The sequence below is a fragment of the Notolepis coatsorum genome, assembly GCF_963971535.1.
Source record: "Notolepis coatsorum genome assembly, chromosome: 10".
NCBI classification, from domain to species: domain Eukaryota; kingdom Metazoa; phylum Chordata; class Actinopteri; order Aulopiformes; family Paralepididae; genus Notolepis; species Notolepis coatsorum.
Genome location: NC_140174.1, coordinates 96881524 through 96894610, shown reverse-complemented (window position 1 = coordinate 96894610; position 13087 = coordinate 96881524). Strand labels below are relative to the sequence as shown.

Here is a 13087-nt window from a genome sequence, read left to right as displayed (position 1 = left end):
GAACCCGTTCTAGTGATTGGCTGATCACCCTAACTCATGGAATGAACTCCAACAATCGCTAAAAAAATTTATTCTCCCCTCTATTGCAGAAATTAAGACCTAGATCACTAATCATTGTCGATCAAGTTGAATGTGTTTTAATTGATTCGCTATCCTCGCTCTTGTCTACCCTCGTATTGTTGTGATCTTTTATGCTGCAATTTCTATGCTGTATTTATGATTGCTCGTCTCTGTATGTAAACTGGACATAACTGTAATGTACATACATTTGTAATGCTTGTATTTATGCCTGTGCATTACATAAACATTGAAATTAATCTTCTGCAAGTGTTTTTCCCTACTTCAACAGAAATGTAGAACCTAATTGTTGCACCCGGTGTGAAACTAGCGTTGAACTTTTTTGGAGTCGTACTGCATTTGCTATAGTTTTATATACATTTTCAATCATGTTGGTCTCCTCTACTAAGACACACTTCACATAAACTACCTGGATAACATTGAGGTGTAGACGTCATTGGACTGCTCCCTCTCTCTGTTCTTGCGTACAGCCGGAGAGATCTCACGCTTGACCTTCATGAGGTCGTCCAGTGTGTTGAACGACAGCTTGATGTAGTTTCTCTTCAGTCCAACGAGGTGGTTATGCTGTGGAGAACAGGCCAGTAAGGTTGTCATGTTTCAAGTTCAAGTTTCTTTATTAGTTGTCATACAGAAGTACAGAATACTTTTATACAAAATGCTTCTTTCTGTTACGCTCCAGAGACTGTGCTAGACAAAAATAGATAAGTATAAAATAAGTATAGCAAGTATAAAATAGAAGTCAAGTACGTAGACAAAAGTGTTCAGTATATACATATATACAATGTTCAATACAGAGTAGAAGTAACTGAGTTACCATACAATATACTATACAGTGCAAAGCAGAAATGGGATGAGGTACAATTTAGGTACAATTTACAGTAAGGTGTAATGAGGTATGGGTTGTAGTGCAAATTCTTTACCAATAAATATAAAGTGTGTTTAGGTGTTCTAAAGTGGTTAAAGTGGGTGCTGCAGTGAGTTGTTTGTTTAAAGTGAGTGTGTGCGTGTGGATGTGTGTGCTGTGAGTGCATTTGATGGTTGTTACATAGTGTTATTGTTCGTTGAGCATCCTGATGGCCTGGGGATAGAAGCTTCTTCTGAGTCTTTCTGTGCTTGCCATGAGACTCCGGTATCGCTTGCCTGACCGCAGCAGTTCAAAGAGGCAGTTGTTTGGGTGGCTGGAGTCTTTGATAATTCTCTTAGCCTTGCCCATGCACCGCTTGTTGTAAATGTCCTGGAGAGTGGGAAGCCCCCCTCCAATTGTGCGTTCGGCTGAACGGGCCACTCTCTGTAGTCTGCTACGGTCTTGTGCGGTGCTATTCCCAAACCAGGAGGTGATATTGCCAGTCAGGATGCTCTCTATTGTGCATGAGTAGAAGTTCTTAAGGATATTCTGACTGACTTGGAACTTCCTTAGGCGCCTGAGGAAGTAGAGGCGTTGCCGTGCCTTCTTCACAACACTGTCAATGTGTGTGGTCCATGTCAAGTCCTCGGATATGTGGACTCCGAGGTACTTAAAACTGTTCACTCTCTCAACCGGTGCCCCGTCGATGCTGAGGGGGCTGTAGTCCCTGACCCCCGACCTCCTAAAGTCCACAATCATCCCCTTTGTTTTGCTGACGTTCAGGGAGAGGCTGTTCTCTTGACACCATCCCGCTAGAACCTTAACCCCCTCCAGGTAGGCCCTCTCGTCGTTTGCAGAGATCAGGCCCACCACTACTGTGTCGTCAGCAAATTTGATGATTGTGTTGTTGTTCCGCTGTGCCACACAGTCATGTGTGTACAGAGAGTAGAGGAGGGGACTCAGAACACAGCCCTGGGGGGCCCCTATGTTGAGAGTGATGGATGAGGAGGTGCAGTTGCCTGCTCTCACCACCTGGGGTTTGGTTGCACATCCTGACACAGGCCAGTAAGGTTGTCATGTTTGTCTGGTTGCACATCTGGACACAGGCCAGTAAGGTTGTCATGTTTGTCTGGTTGCACATCTGGACACAGGCCAGTAAGGTTGTCATGTTTGTCTGGTTGCACATCTGGACACAGGCCAGTAAGGTTGTCATGTTTGTCTGGTTGCACATCTGGACACAGGCCAGTGAGGTTGTCATGTTTGTCTGGTTGCACATCTGGACACAGGCCAGTGAGGTTGTCATGTTTGTCTGGTTGCACATCTGGACACAGGCCAGTGAGGTTGTCATGTTTGTCTGGTTGCACATCTGGACACAGGCCAGTGAGGTTGTCATGTTTGTCTGGTTGCACATCTGGACACAGGCCAGTGAGGTTGTCATGTTTGTCTGGTTGCACATCTGGACACAGGCCAGTGAGGTTGTCATGTTTGTCTGGTTGCACATCTGGACACAGGCCAGTGAGGTTGTCATGTTTGTCTGGTTGCACATCTGGACACAGGCCAGTGAGGTTGTCATGTTTGTCTGGTTGCACATCTGGACACAGGCCAGTGAGGTTGTCATGTTTGTCTGGTTGCACATCCTGACAAACAACTGAAGGACACAGAGTAAGTTTTTTATGAAAGATGTAATATGTTGGGTCATGTCTCTCCTCACCAAATCCAGGTCTTCCTTGGGGACAGCTTCAAGCTTGACCACCTTCCCCTGGAACTTCTTGGTTAAGTATGAGATGACTTCTCTTTCACAGTTCTGGAAATGAGTACAAATATATATATATATATATTTTTTTTTATATTTTGAAAATCATATAAAATGTTTACATGATGTATTGACCAATGAAGATGTCCGACTTACCTTTTTAGTGGCTACGTAGAAATATGGCTTAAAAGGTAGGCCCACCTACAAAGAATAATGAAAATGAGATGTAATAAAAAGACATGATTCATAAAACAGTCCTTATATGGTGATCACTACACATACAGCAGGGTTGCCCGTCACTCAGGTTCCCAGCAGTTTAAAACATTGAAACTGTTGTTATTTGTATACTTTGTTGAGATAAACTGCTAATTCGAACAGAATATGTTACTGTGGTAACTGTTGCCGTGTTCTTTTTATCTAATGTTTTCTCTAGCAGTAAGTAGTGTTCTTGTTGTAGTGGATAATAGGGCTGAGTATCAAAATGTTGTACTTTTATGCTATCGATTGAATTTCTTCAATACTATTGAGTATCGATTTTTTATTTTTTTTTTGGTATCGAATGACAATGTGTAATTGTGTAAATCAGTGTCAGTGAGCCAATAAGTATGTTTGTTGCAAGATATAATAAAAATAATAATTTCTTCTGTTCAACCACAATCCAAATAGTCACACAGCACATCACATAACTCAGCAATAAGGTATGTAAAGGTATCATTCTGGTATCGGTATCAAATCCCAGGTAACGGTATTGGCACTGGTATCTACTAGGGCTGTCCCCGACTAAGGATTTGGATGGTCGACTAGGATTGGCCAAAATTTGACGTTAGTCGACTATTGGTCGACTTAAAAAAATATATATATATAATATTTAAAAATTATTATTATTTTTTTTTTCATTCCATTTGGGCTGTGGGGGTGCTTAATGTCTGAAGGAGTCGACTGAAGGCTTCTTGTCCTCTGCAAAAGCATGCAATTGGTCCACTGATGGATACATCTTGATATTTGTCTAGTCTAGTGTGTTCATTAGATGGGTGAAATCCTCTTTCAGTGCCTCTGTGCCTGTTTTCTTAGGCAGTTAGCCTCTGGTATGCGTGCCATTAGCGTTAGCCACGCTTCTAGGCCTCTTTTATTTTGGAAAAAATGATAAAAAAATATATATATATACCGTATATATACCGGTATATATATATATATTAATATTATTATTTTTTTATTTTATTTTTTATATTCGACTAAGAGGTTGGCCAGTCGACTACGGCTCCTTTCGACCGATTAGTCGACTAATCGATTAATAGGGGTCAGCCCTAGTATCTACAATGGGCCTCATGCATGAAGCAATATAAGAACAGATTTCGTTCTTAACTAGCATTTCCTCTTACTTTGTTCTTACCTGGGATTCAGCAAAGTTTTCTTATTGTTGCTTTTTTCTCAGGCAAGAACAAATTATAAGAGTGGTCGAGAGCACTCTTACCGAAATAAGAAATTATTACTTATTATTTTAAGTTCAATCAATTTTTAACTCTTTTTGTATCACAAACAGTACTGTATTTGTAAAGCTGGTATGTTATAAATGTATAGATGTAGCAGTACTGTCTATCTGTATGTCATATATGTTATGATGAATTGAAAATGGGGGACCCTGATGTAAACAAGATGAAAGTCTTTCTCTGGTCTCCATCCCCTTAAGACATTGGACGCCAAAAACGAGTATACTCGTTATTGCCCGCCATTTGCGTTGTGCGCCAGAAACGAGTTAACTCGTTTTTGGGATCAATATTTAATTTTTTCGCCTTCATAATTCATCCAACCCTCCGGGACTGCAGCTGGACCCTGTCTGATATTGCAACGCCTCAATACCGCCGCCTGGTGGATGATCGGGCGAGTTACACTCCAAGCCAAACCGGAAGTGGCGCTCGGTGCATCGAGGAAATTCCTCCGGCAGTAATATCTTGTAACGTGGGTCTATGTTCAAACAATACTAAACCCTAGTGCAGTGGTTCTCAAACTACTGGTCACGATCCAAAACGGGGTTGCAGGTAGGTGACAGTGCATTGGAAAGTAAAAAAAAAAAATATATATATATATATATTCTGGCAACATAAATGCCTCGTTTTATAAATGTGTATTGATAACATAGTGCTGTAATTACATTTTCTAATAAATATGCATGATCAAGTTCAACAACGTGTGCTTTTAAATTGATATTCCTTAATTCCACGTTGAAATTACACAATACATGAACACTTTGGATGCCACGGACGACATAACAAGTGTTATCAGCCCGCCCCCTGAATGCCCACGACGACAAATATAGTTTTATTTTTTTATTAGCAATCTGAATTTTTTAATATTTAATCAACCGAGTCTACTGTTGGGAAACCAGCCCCACCAGGAGCTCAGATGTGAAAAAGCGCCCCCTATCGTCTCCCAGATGGTAATGCACCCTTTTGGAATGGACTCAATGAAAAAAAAATATCCGGAATCCACATTTTACTTCTCACACATGTACCCCCGAGCCGGATTCATTGTGGAGCTTCAGAACAGCGTGTAATATGTGTTTACAGTATGTAGCATTGGATCAATAAAAGGATCGATTTTTGGAATAGCGATCAGGAATTGGAATAATCTTTTTGGATACCATCTGATCTCAGGTAAGGAATCTATTTTACCAGTCTTAGGATAATCAGACCTGTTTTCACGGAGATATAAGCTTTTCCCCTATGTGTGTGTGTGGCTGTGTGGCTGTGTGGCTGTGCGAGCGATCAGGAACTAAGAGAATCGATTTTCCTATATAGGGTGCATACGTACACATATACTATCGATAATCTAGCGTTTATTTGAAAACGATTCATAAATAGGCCGAAAAATTACAACGTTCTAGAATATTCCAGTACAGGGTGTTTATCACGGAATCTTTTTATTTTCCTTGAAAACGAGGGCTTTTCAAAATGCTATAAAACGGAAATGAACCGATAAAAAAACAATCCGCTTCGACAATGTTGACTGGAAAATGAGTCATTGATAAGCGACGGGCAGATTAGACACATAGCCATAATTTAAAACATAGATTAGGCGATATTAACGCTAACATTGAAGTGGATGATGGGCATTCAAGGGGGTAAAAAGGAAAACACGGCCGGCTCGGAAAGTGTTAAGTGTGGGGTCCCCAAAAGAAATCCTATATAAAATGTGGTCACGGTATAAAAAAGTTTGAGAAACCCTGCCCTAGTGGATACCCAATGCTAAATGTACATACATAGTAGGTAGGTAGTAACACTGGTTGTATAGGGCAAGGAGCAGGCTTGTGGTACTCAACTATACTTCAATTCAGTGTTCCTCACCTTAAACCGGCTTCCATCGTCCTGGATAAAATAATAGTCCACGGCACTGATCATTCTTTTATCATCATCCAGGATCTCTGTCTGAAAGCAGAAAAAGGGATAACATGTAGCTGTGATGCTGCCAGACAGCGATTTTCCCAAGTCTACCTGAACTGGAACTACTTCTGAAGCAATCGATGTCACTTCATAAAGTAGTTCCAGGAAAAGGTACAATGCCTGTAACAATAATAATAATAATAATAATAATAATAATAATAATAATAACTTTATTTGTATAGCACTTTTCATACAGAGGTTGCAGTTCAAAGTGCTTCACAACAGTAAAAAATACAGGCATAAGCGAGCATAAAAAGATAGAATCACAGTGTTTCACATTAGGATCTAGCATCCCAATAGGCTCTCCGCTTACAGTTTTCAGTAACACAAATAGTAAAAAGTTAAAAATTATTCAGTTTAAAATAGTCAAAAAATTATAAAATAGAACGGACATAAAAAATACAGGCATGAGCGAGCATAGCAAGATATGGCAAATAATCACAGTGTTTCACATTTGGATCTAGCAAATAATAAAAATAGTTTAAAATGATTCAGTTTAAAAATAGTCATCAGTAAGAAGTAAAAAGTGCAATAACCGACACATGAATTTGATAGGCAGTGTATAAGAGTAGGCAGGGTAAGAATAGTGCAGGTAAATACAAGTTGTGTCAGGATATCCCTGATGTTTCCTCTTGCCACTAGGTGGTAGCAGATATCTATCAGTGAAATGCCTGAGCAAAGAGATAGGTTTTAAGCTGTCTTTTAAAGATGTCTAGCGAGTTGGCTTCCCTGATGTTTTGGGGTGACAATGATTAATTATACTGACCAAAGCAAATAGTAAGGCTCTGTGACTTGTTTAAAGGCCAACATGCAGGTTAAACCCTACTCTTCAATTATGGGTAGTTTACATCATTGGTATCTATTTTCATTATTTATTTTTTTCCATTTGACGCCGGAAATTCCACTCAGAAAGGGTTAAAAAGGTCCATGCACGAATAACATGTATGGAGCAAATCAAAAAGCTTATCAGACGATATCAGTGCCGTGACGTCACTGCCGGTAACTTATGCCTTATGCCCGTCCGGGTCATAGTACCAAGCTGGCTATATGGCTCTGGCTAACGTTACCCCGCTAACGTTAGCATTATGTCTACTGTCGTGAACCATTTTAAATCGGGGCATGTAAAAGAGTTTTGGGAACGAGTAAAATGTGCAGGTCCTCTTCTCAGACCTGTGGGGCAAAGCACTGCACATGCATCATGCCGGCTAGCAAGCTACACGTCACGGCATGTTGATACGATAGCAGCCCCTCGGATAGCACTCTGTGCATCACAGTCACGAAACGGGCTACCACGATAGCTATTAGCTAACTAACGTTAACGTTACAAGCTCAAACACCTTATAACTACTACTATTGTCGTGTCCATAAGTTCCCTGGCAGAATACTTTGTTTGTGAGGACAAAGGTATACAAAGAGGAGAGAACCATTTTAAATCGGGGCATGTTAGGAGTTTCGAGAATGCTGGCTACCAAGCTAGCTAACTTAGCTACTAACGTTATATACACAATATGTACAACGAAACAATGATTTACATTATTACAAATATGGTAACGTGGTTGTGGCTTTTACAAATAGTGGTTAGCTTTAGAGATAAATGGCTATGATCACGGAGCACTAGTGTTAGGTGAAACAGATACTAGATCCTTGGCTAGTAGTAGCAAGAAGGCTCTGCTTCCTGCCACTACCTGCCTGTGATTCCCAGAGCCCCCTGCTGCCCTGTACCTGGTGTAACGTCATCATTAACACTTTCAGTGCCCATGACGTCATATGACGTTTTATCAGCCCAATGCCTGAATGCCCACGACGTGTATTAGCGTTTTATTTTTTATTAGCGATCTGATTTCATATTTCATCAACCGAGTCTCCCGTTGGTACAGCAGCTCCTCCAGCAGCTCAGAATGGAAAAAAGCGCCCCCTATCGTCTATCCCTGAGTAACTGCATGTCAGTCGCTTAGACTGACCTGGGATCAGTCGATATGTAGAGGCGGAGCCAGCTGACTCCTTGAGCTGGCAAGCTGTCTGCTCAACATGGAAGTCATTGCGGGACGGGAATCAGCCTGGAATATATATTCACAGTAGCCAATCGATAGTAGACAGTAGTGATCGATTTTTGGAATGGCGATCAGGAATTGGAATGATCTTTTTGGAGTACATCTGATCTGAGGTAAGGAATCTATTTGACCATTCTTGGGATAATCAGAGTTGTATTCGCTGAGATCTGAGCGTTTGCCCTATGCGTGTGTGTGTGTGTGTGCACGATCGCTGATGAGGAAATCAGATAATCGATTTTCAGCTCGCGGCCCCAGCGTGCATACGTACACATATACTATCAATAATCTAGCGTTTATTTGAAAACGATCATAAATAGGCAGAAAAATTACAATGTTTTTGTGTATTCTAGAATATTCCAGTAAACGTCTTTTATCATGGAATCTTTTTATTTTCCTTGAAAACAAGGGCTTTTCAAAATGCTATAAAACGAAAATGAACCGATAAAAAAACAATCCGCTTTGACAATGTTGACTGGAAAACGAGTCATTGATAAGCGACAGGCAGATTAGACACATAGCCATAATTTAAAACATAGATTAGGCGTTATTAACGCTAACATTGAAGTGGATGGTGGGCATTCAACCGGTAAATCAAGGTTAAGCTTGGGCTCTGAAAGTGTTAAGATGACACACGCACGTTATGAACCATGGATTAAAATATTTGTGTGGTTGGGTCGATAAAATGTTTGATAAAAACGCTAAAACTGGGTCAATTTCGATAATTTTTTCCCCCCTCTTCATGAAAGTCACTGTTGGCCTAGTCACATTGTTTATTGAACAAAAATACAACATGCAAGTGGGCCTTTAACAGTTGTTGGACAACAATGGAGCTCTGGGACTGGAGTATGGATGGACCATACTTGTAAGTAGGGATGCACGATAATTATCGGGCCGATATCAGCAATTATGACGTCATCCCGATAAACCCGATAACGTTATTAATAGCTCCAATAATATAATATATTTTTTGGTAAAAAAAAAATGCTGTGTGGGTGAATTGGAATGAAGTGCGTTTGTTTTGACTGTAGGCTCATCCCGTTTTGCCAGTACTGTGGTACGACTGACAGCGTGTGGTTTAGGAACTGGGCGTTTTACACAAATCCAGCGCTCCCTTTCTTGGCTGTGACGTAGCCACGTAAGTTTCTGAATCAGCGTGGACGTTAAAACAAAGATGGCCGCGTCCGTACTCGGAATTTCAGAGGAAAAAGTTTGCTTGCTATTTGTAATAAATGCAATGCAGAAGTTCCACAAGGAGGGAAAAGGGCAACAACTTGTAATACATCCAGCCTGACGGGTCACCTGCGGCATCACCACTGCTACGACGGTGTGTTATTGTGTTAACTTAGAAGCCTACGACGACGCGAGGAGCTAAGCAAAGCTAGCCCCTTCCATGGCTGTGATGCAACCCTCGGTTGAACGCAGTCACTTATTGCTCCGTAGTAGCCAGGTTAATTTGCACCACCAAGGACTGCTTAAAAGCTAGCGGATTGAGCCCTTGGGTCATTTCTGTCAAACTTCTTTAATTTAGCAAACGACTCGTCAATAGCTGGCTTTGGATTCACAGCAGCTTCTAGCTTCTAGCTTCTAGCGTCGTAGGCTTTTAACGCCATCATAGCGGTGGTGATGCCGCAGGTGACTTGTTGTGGTGGTGATGTGTCCACTCAAAGCCTTTTTTTCAAGGCTCCGCTTTGAAAAAAGAAGAACAAAAAGCTTCGAGCGGCTTAGGTTGGATGTATTACAAGTTGTTGACGGATTGTGAATTTTCATTTGGAAAAATAAATATGGTCACTTCACTTTATCAGTCAAAACTGTTGTCTTGGCTTTTGTTTCTGTTGTCTGGTTAGGTCACATTTAAGTTGGTGTTAAGTTATTGTCCTGGGAAGTATTTTTATGTATTATTATTGTATTGTGATATGTTTTGTTTCATGTTTAAAAAAAAATGATAAAAAATATATATATATATACATTAATTTTTATTTTTATAATACAATAAATATCGGTTATCGGCTTGAGGAGCATAAAGTTATCGGTATCGGTGTCAAAAAATCAATATCGTGCATTAGTTGTAGTGGCCGCTTGTCACTCCCCAAATGTATTGACAAGTGTCACGATGCACCCAGTTAGATATTTCCTACTCAGCTAACAAAGTTGTGGATGTTGAAAGAGGTTGAATGTCTAAGCTGCTTCTGAGGAAAGTTTGCAGGGTTTATTGTCCAAAGGAAATAAATGATAACAGAACAGTTGTCAGTTGTTTGTTAGATAAGCAGTTCCAACAATGAAAGCAGGTTTTGAAAGCGTGAATCCTCTGCAGGTGCATAAATCGCACTGATTAGCAGAGCCTCTTATAGTAGAGGTGGTGTGCCCCCTAGTGTTCAAACACAAATACAACACCATAAATAATACAACTTCTAATATGTCGGTTTTGGCCTTTTTGTAGACTAAGCTGCCAATTCAGGAATAGAATTAACTACACCAGCCTCAGGTCCCCAAAACATGTCTTTGTTTCATTTTATTCTGAAAATACCATTCAGATTATGCATTCTAGCATGTCTCTATACCCCTCTGTTTCAGTCCTGTCCTGGATGCGTGAACACTTAAGGTAACCTACTTGCGTTCAGCGTTTCTCTGATTGGCCACGACGACCATGTGACCGCGGCAGAGAGGAAATAGGCTGCTGCTCCGGCGAAAGAAAGACAGGCATTCTATTGCCATGCTCTGCGACAAACTCTAACCTACCAACTCCGAAAGAATGCCTAAACTTAACCCTAACCTTAACCAACTCCGAAACAATGCCTAAACTTAACCAACTCCGAAAGAATGCCTAAACTTAACCAACTCCGAAAGAATGCCTAAACTTAACCGGCGAAAGAAAGACAGGCATTCTATTGCCATGCTCTAAGACAAACTCTAACCTTAACCAACTCCGAAAGAATGCCTAAACTTAACCCTAACCTTAACCAACTCCGAAAGAATGCCTAAACTTAACCGGCGAAAGAAAGACAGACGCTAGTTACGTTTATATAGAGAGGCGATAAATTAATTAAACGTAAAAAAAAAAAAAAAAAATTAAGTGATTCGAACTTGTCACCAAATGGCCGCAGGCTCCACAGCAAGCTGAGGAACGAGTTGAGCTAACCGTCGATGGCAAAACAGGGGGGATTACGAATGCATAATGCCGCGGCAACCTATGCGCCTGCCATGCCGCGGCAACCTATGCGCCTGCCGCTCCGCCGCGGGGCGTGTCACGTGGGCGTCATGGCCAATCAGAGAAACACGGAAGCACTCTTGGGCTGCCTTTAAAGATATAGCGTCCTGCATGGAGTAGGGTATATCTGCAGAGCCGCAAGCCCAACATCTGGGCGGGGCTTCGTGGCTTGTACTCGGTTTGAGGCGGGTCTTCGGGGCTTGTACTCGCCAGGTACAAGCCACGAAGCCCCGCCCAGACGTTGGGCTTGCGGCTCTGCAGTCTGATATACCCTATTGCCTGGATGGGCTGTTTCTGTGTCTGCGGCTTTAAATGTATGAGCCATGTTTTTCCCATGCTGCACTATGGAACTGTGGGGCTTCCGGTTGATGGAATTCAGATAAAACTGTCAAACTAGGAGTTGCAGATCAAATATGAATTAAGATCCAGCAATTGCATATTCTATTTCCCGCATGGCATGCAATAATGTCAGAAACATATTTTAGTGAACAGTCCCGGTGGAAAATTAGAACGTTTACGAGCAAGCAGTCATCTTGAAAAGTGGTGACACACACGTTAAGGGCCGCCCCTCTCCACTTGACGTAGGGAGGGAGAAGCAAATCTGAACGGCTCGTCTAAAGGCACAGTTTCTGAATACAGGGCAGGCTGTGTCTAAAATCTGACTTGGTTGTTTATGTGTTAGGACAATAATATGTGTCCTTAGTAAAGGAACTTCCTCCACCACTGTTGGCAGAAAAGCAAAGGTTTGTATTAATCAGCTTCACAGGCTCGGCTTTGAACCTACAGGATGCATGTTGATGAGCCAGCCTGTCTTCTCTCCAGGTTCCTTCATCCTTTCAAAGCCAAAGCGGGCGTCCATCTCGTCAGTGAACTGACTGCGCTCCAGCCGCTTGGCGGCTGACGTGGCGGAACTGTCATCCCTGTTTGGAACATAGTGAGTGAATCAAATGGACTGCCTTTATATAGCATCTTTTAGCCAAAGCGCTTTACAAATTATGCCTCACATTCACCCATTCACTCACACACTGACAGCGGAGGTAACCATGCAAGGTGCCAACTGCCAACCTACTCATCGGGAGCAGTTAGGAGTGTTTGATTGATTGAAAATGTTATTAACAGATTGCAGAATGGGTACAATACAGTACGGCTCAATACACACAATTGTTAAGGGGATGCAGACCAGAGAAAGACTTTAGTCTTGTTTACATCAGGGTCCCACATTTTCAATTCATCATAACATTTATGACATACACAACATACAGATATACAGTACTGTTACATCCAGACATTTATAACATACAAGATATACAGTACTGTTTATTTGTCTTGCTCAAAGACATTTCGACACGCTGCCGTGAGGAGCCCCCCCCCCCCCCAAAATCCAATGTACAGTTTCTACGCCAAATGTATATACTCTTTCTTTCTGGACTCTTTTTGTATCACAAACAGTACTGTATTTGCAAATCTGGTATGTCATAAATGTATAGATGTAGCAGTACTGTCTATCTGTATGTCATGTGTGTCATATATGTTATGATGAATTGAAAATGGGGGACCCTGATGTAAACAAGACGAAAGTCTTTCTCTGGTCTGCATCCCCTTAACAATTGTATGTATTGAGCTGTACTGTACTGTACCCATTCTGCAATCTGTTAATAAAGTTTTCAATCAATCAATCAATCAATCAATCAATCAAGCCGGAATCGAACCGGGAACCTT

At 41.4% G+C, this 13087-nt stretch overlaps 1 protein-coding gene across 2 annotated transcripts in view; it reads right to left on the bottom strand.

The window, feature by feature from the left end:
• Positions 1–13087, bottom strand: part of pole (polymerase (DNA directed), epsilon) — a 93582-nt gene that overhangs the window by 79727 nt on the left and 768 nt on the right. For both annotated transcript variants that reach the window (XM_084323419.1, XM_084323420.1), the window contains exons 2-6: positions 12153–12288; positions 6017–6097; positions 2832–2876; positions 2634–2726; positions 488–642 (exon numbers count right to left, since the gene is read on the bottom strand). In XM_084323419.1, coding sequence (XP_084179545.1) covers positions 488–642; positions 2634–2726; positions 2832–2876; positions 6017–6097; positions 12153–12288 — 510 coding nt within the window. The remainder of the gene's footprint in view (positions 1–487; positions 643–2633; positions 2727–2831; positions 2877–6016; positions 6098–12152; positions 12289–13087) is intronic.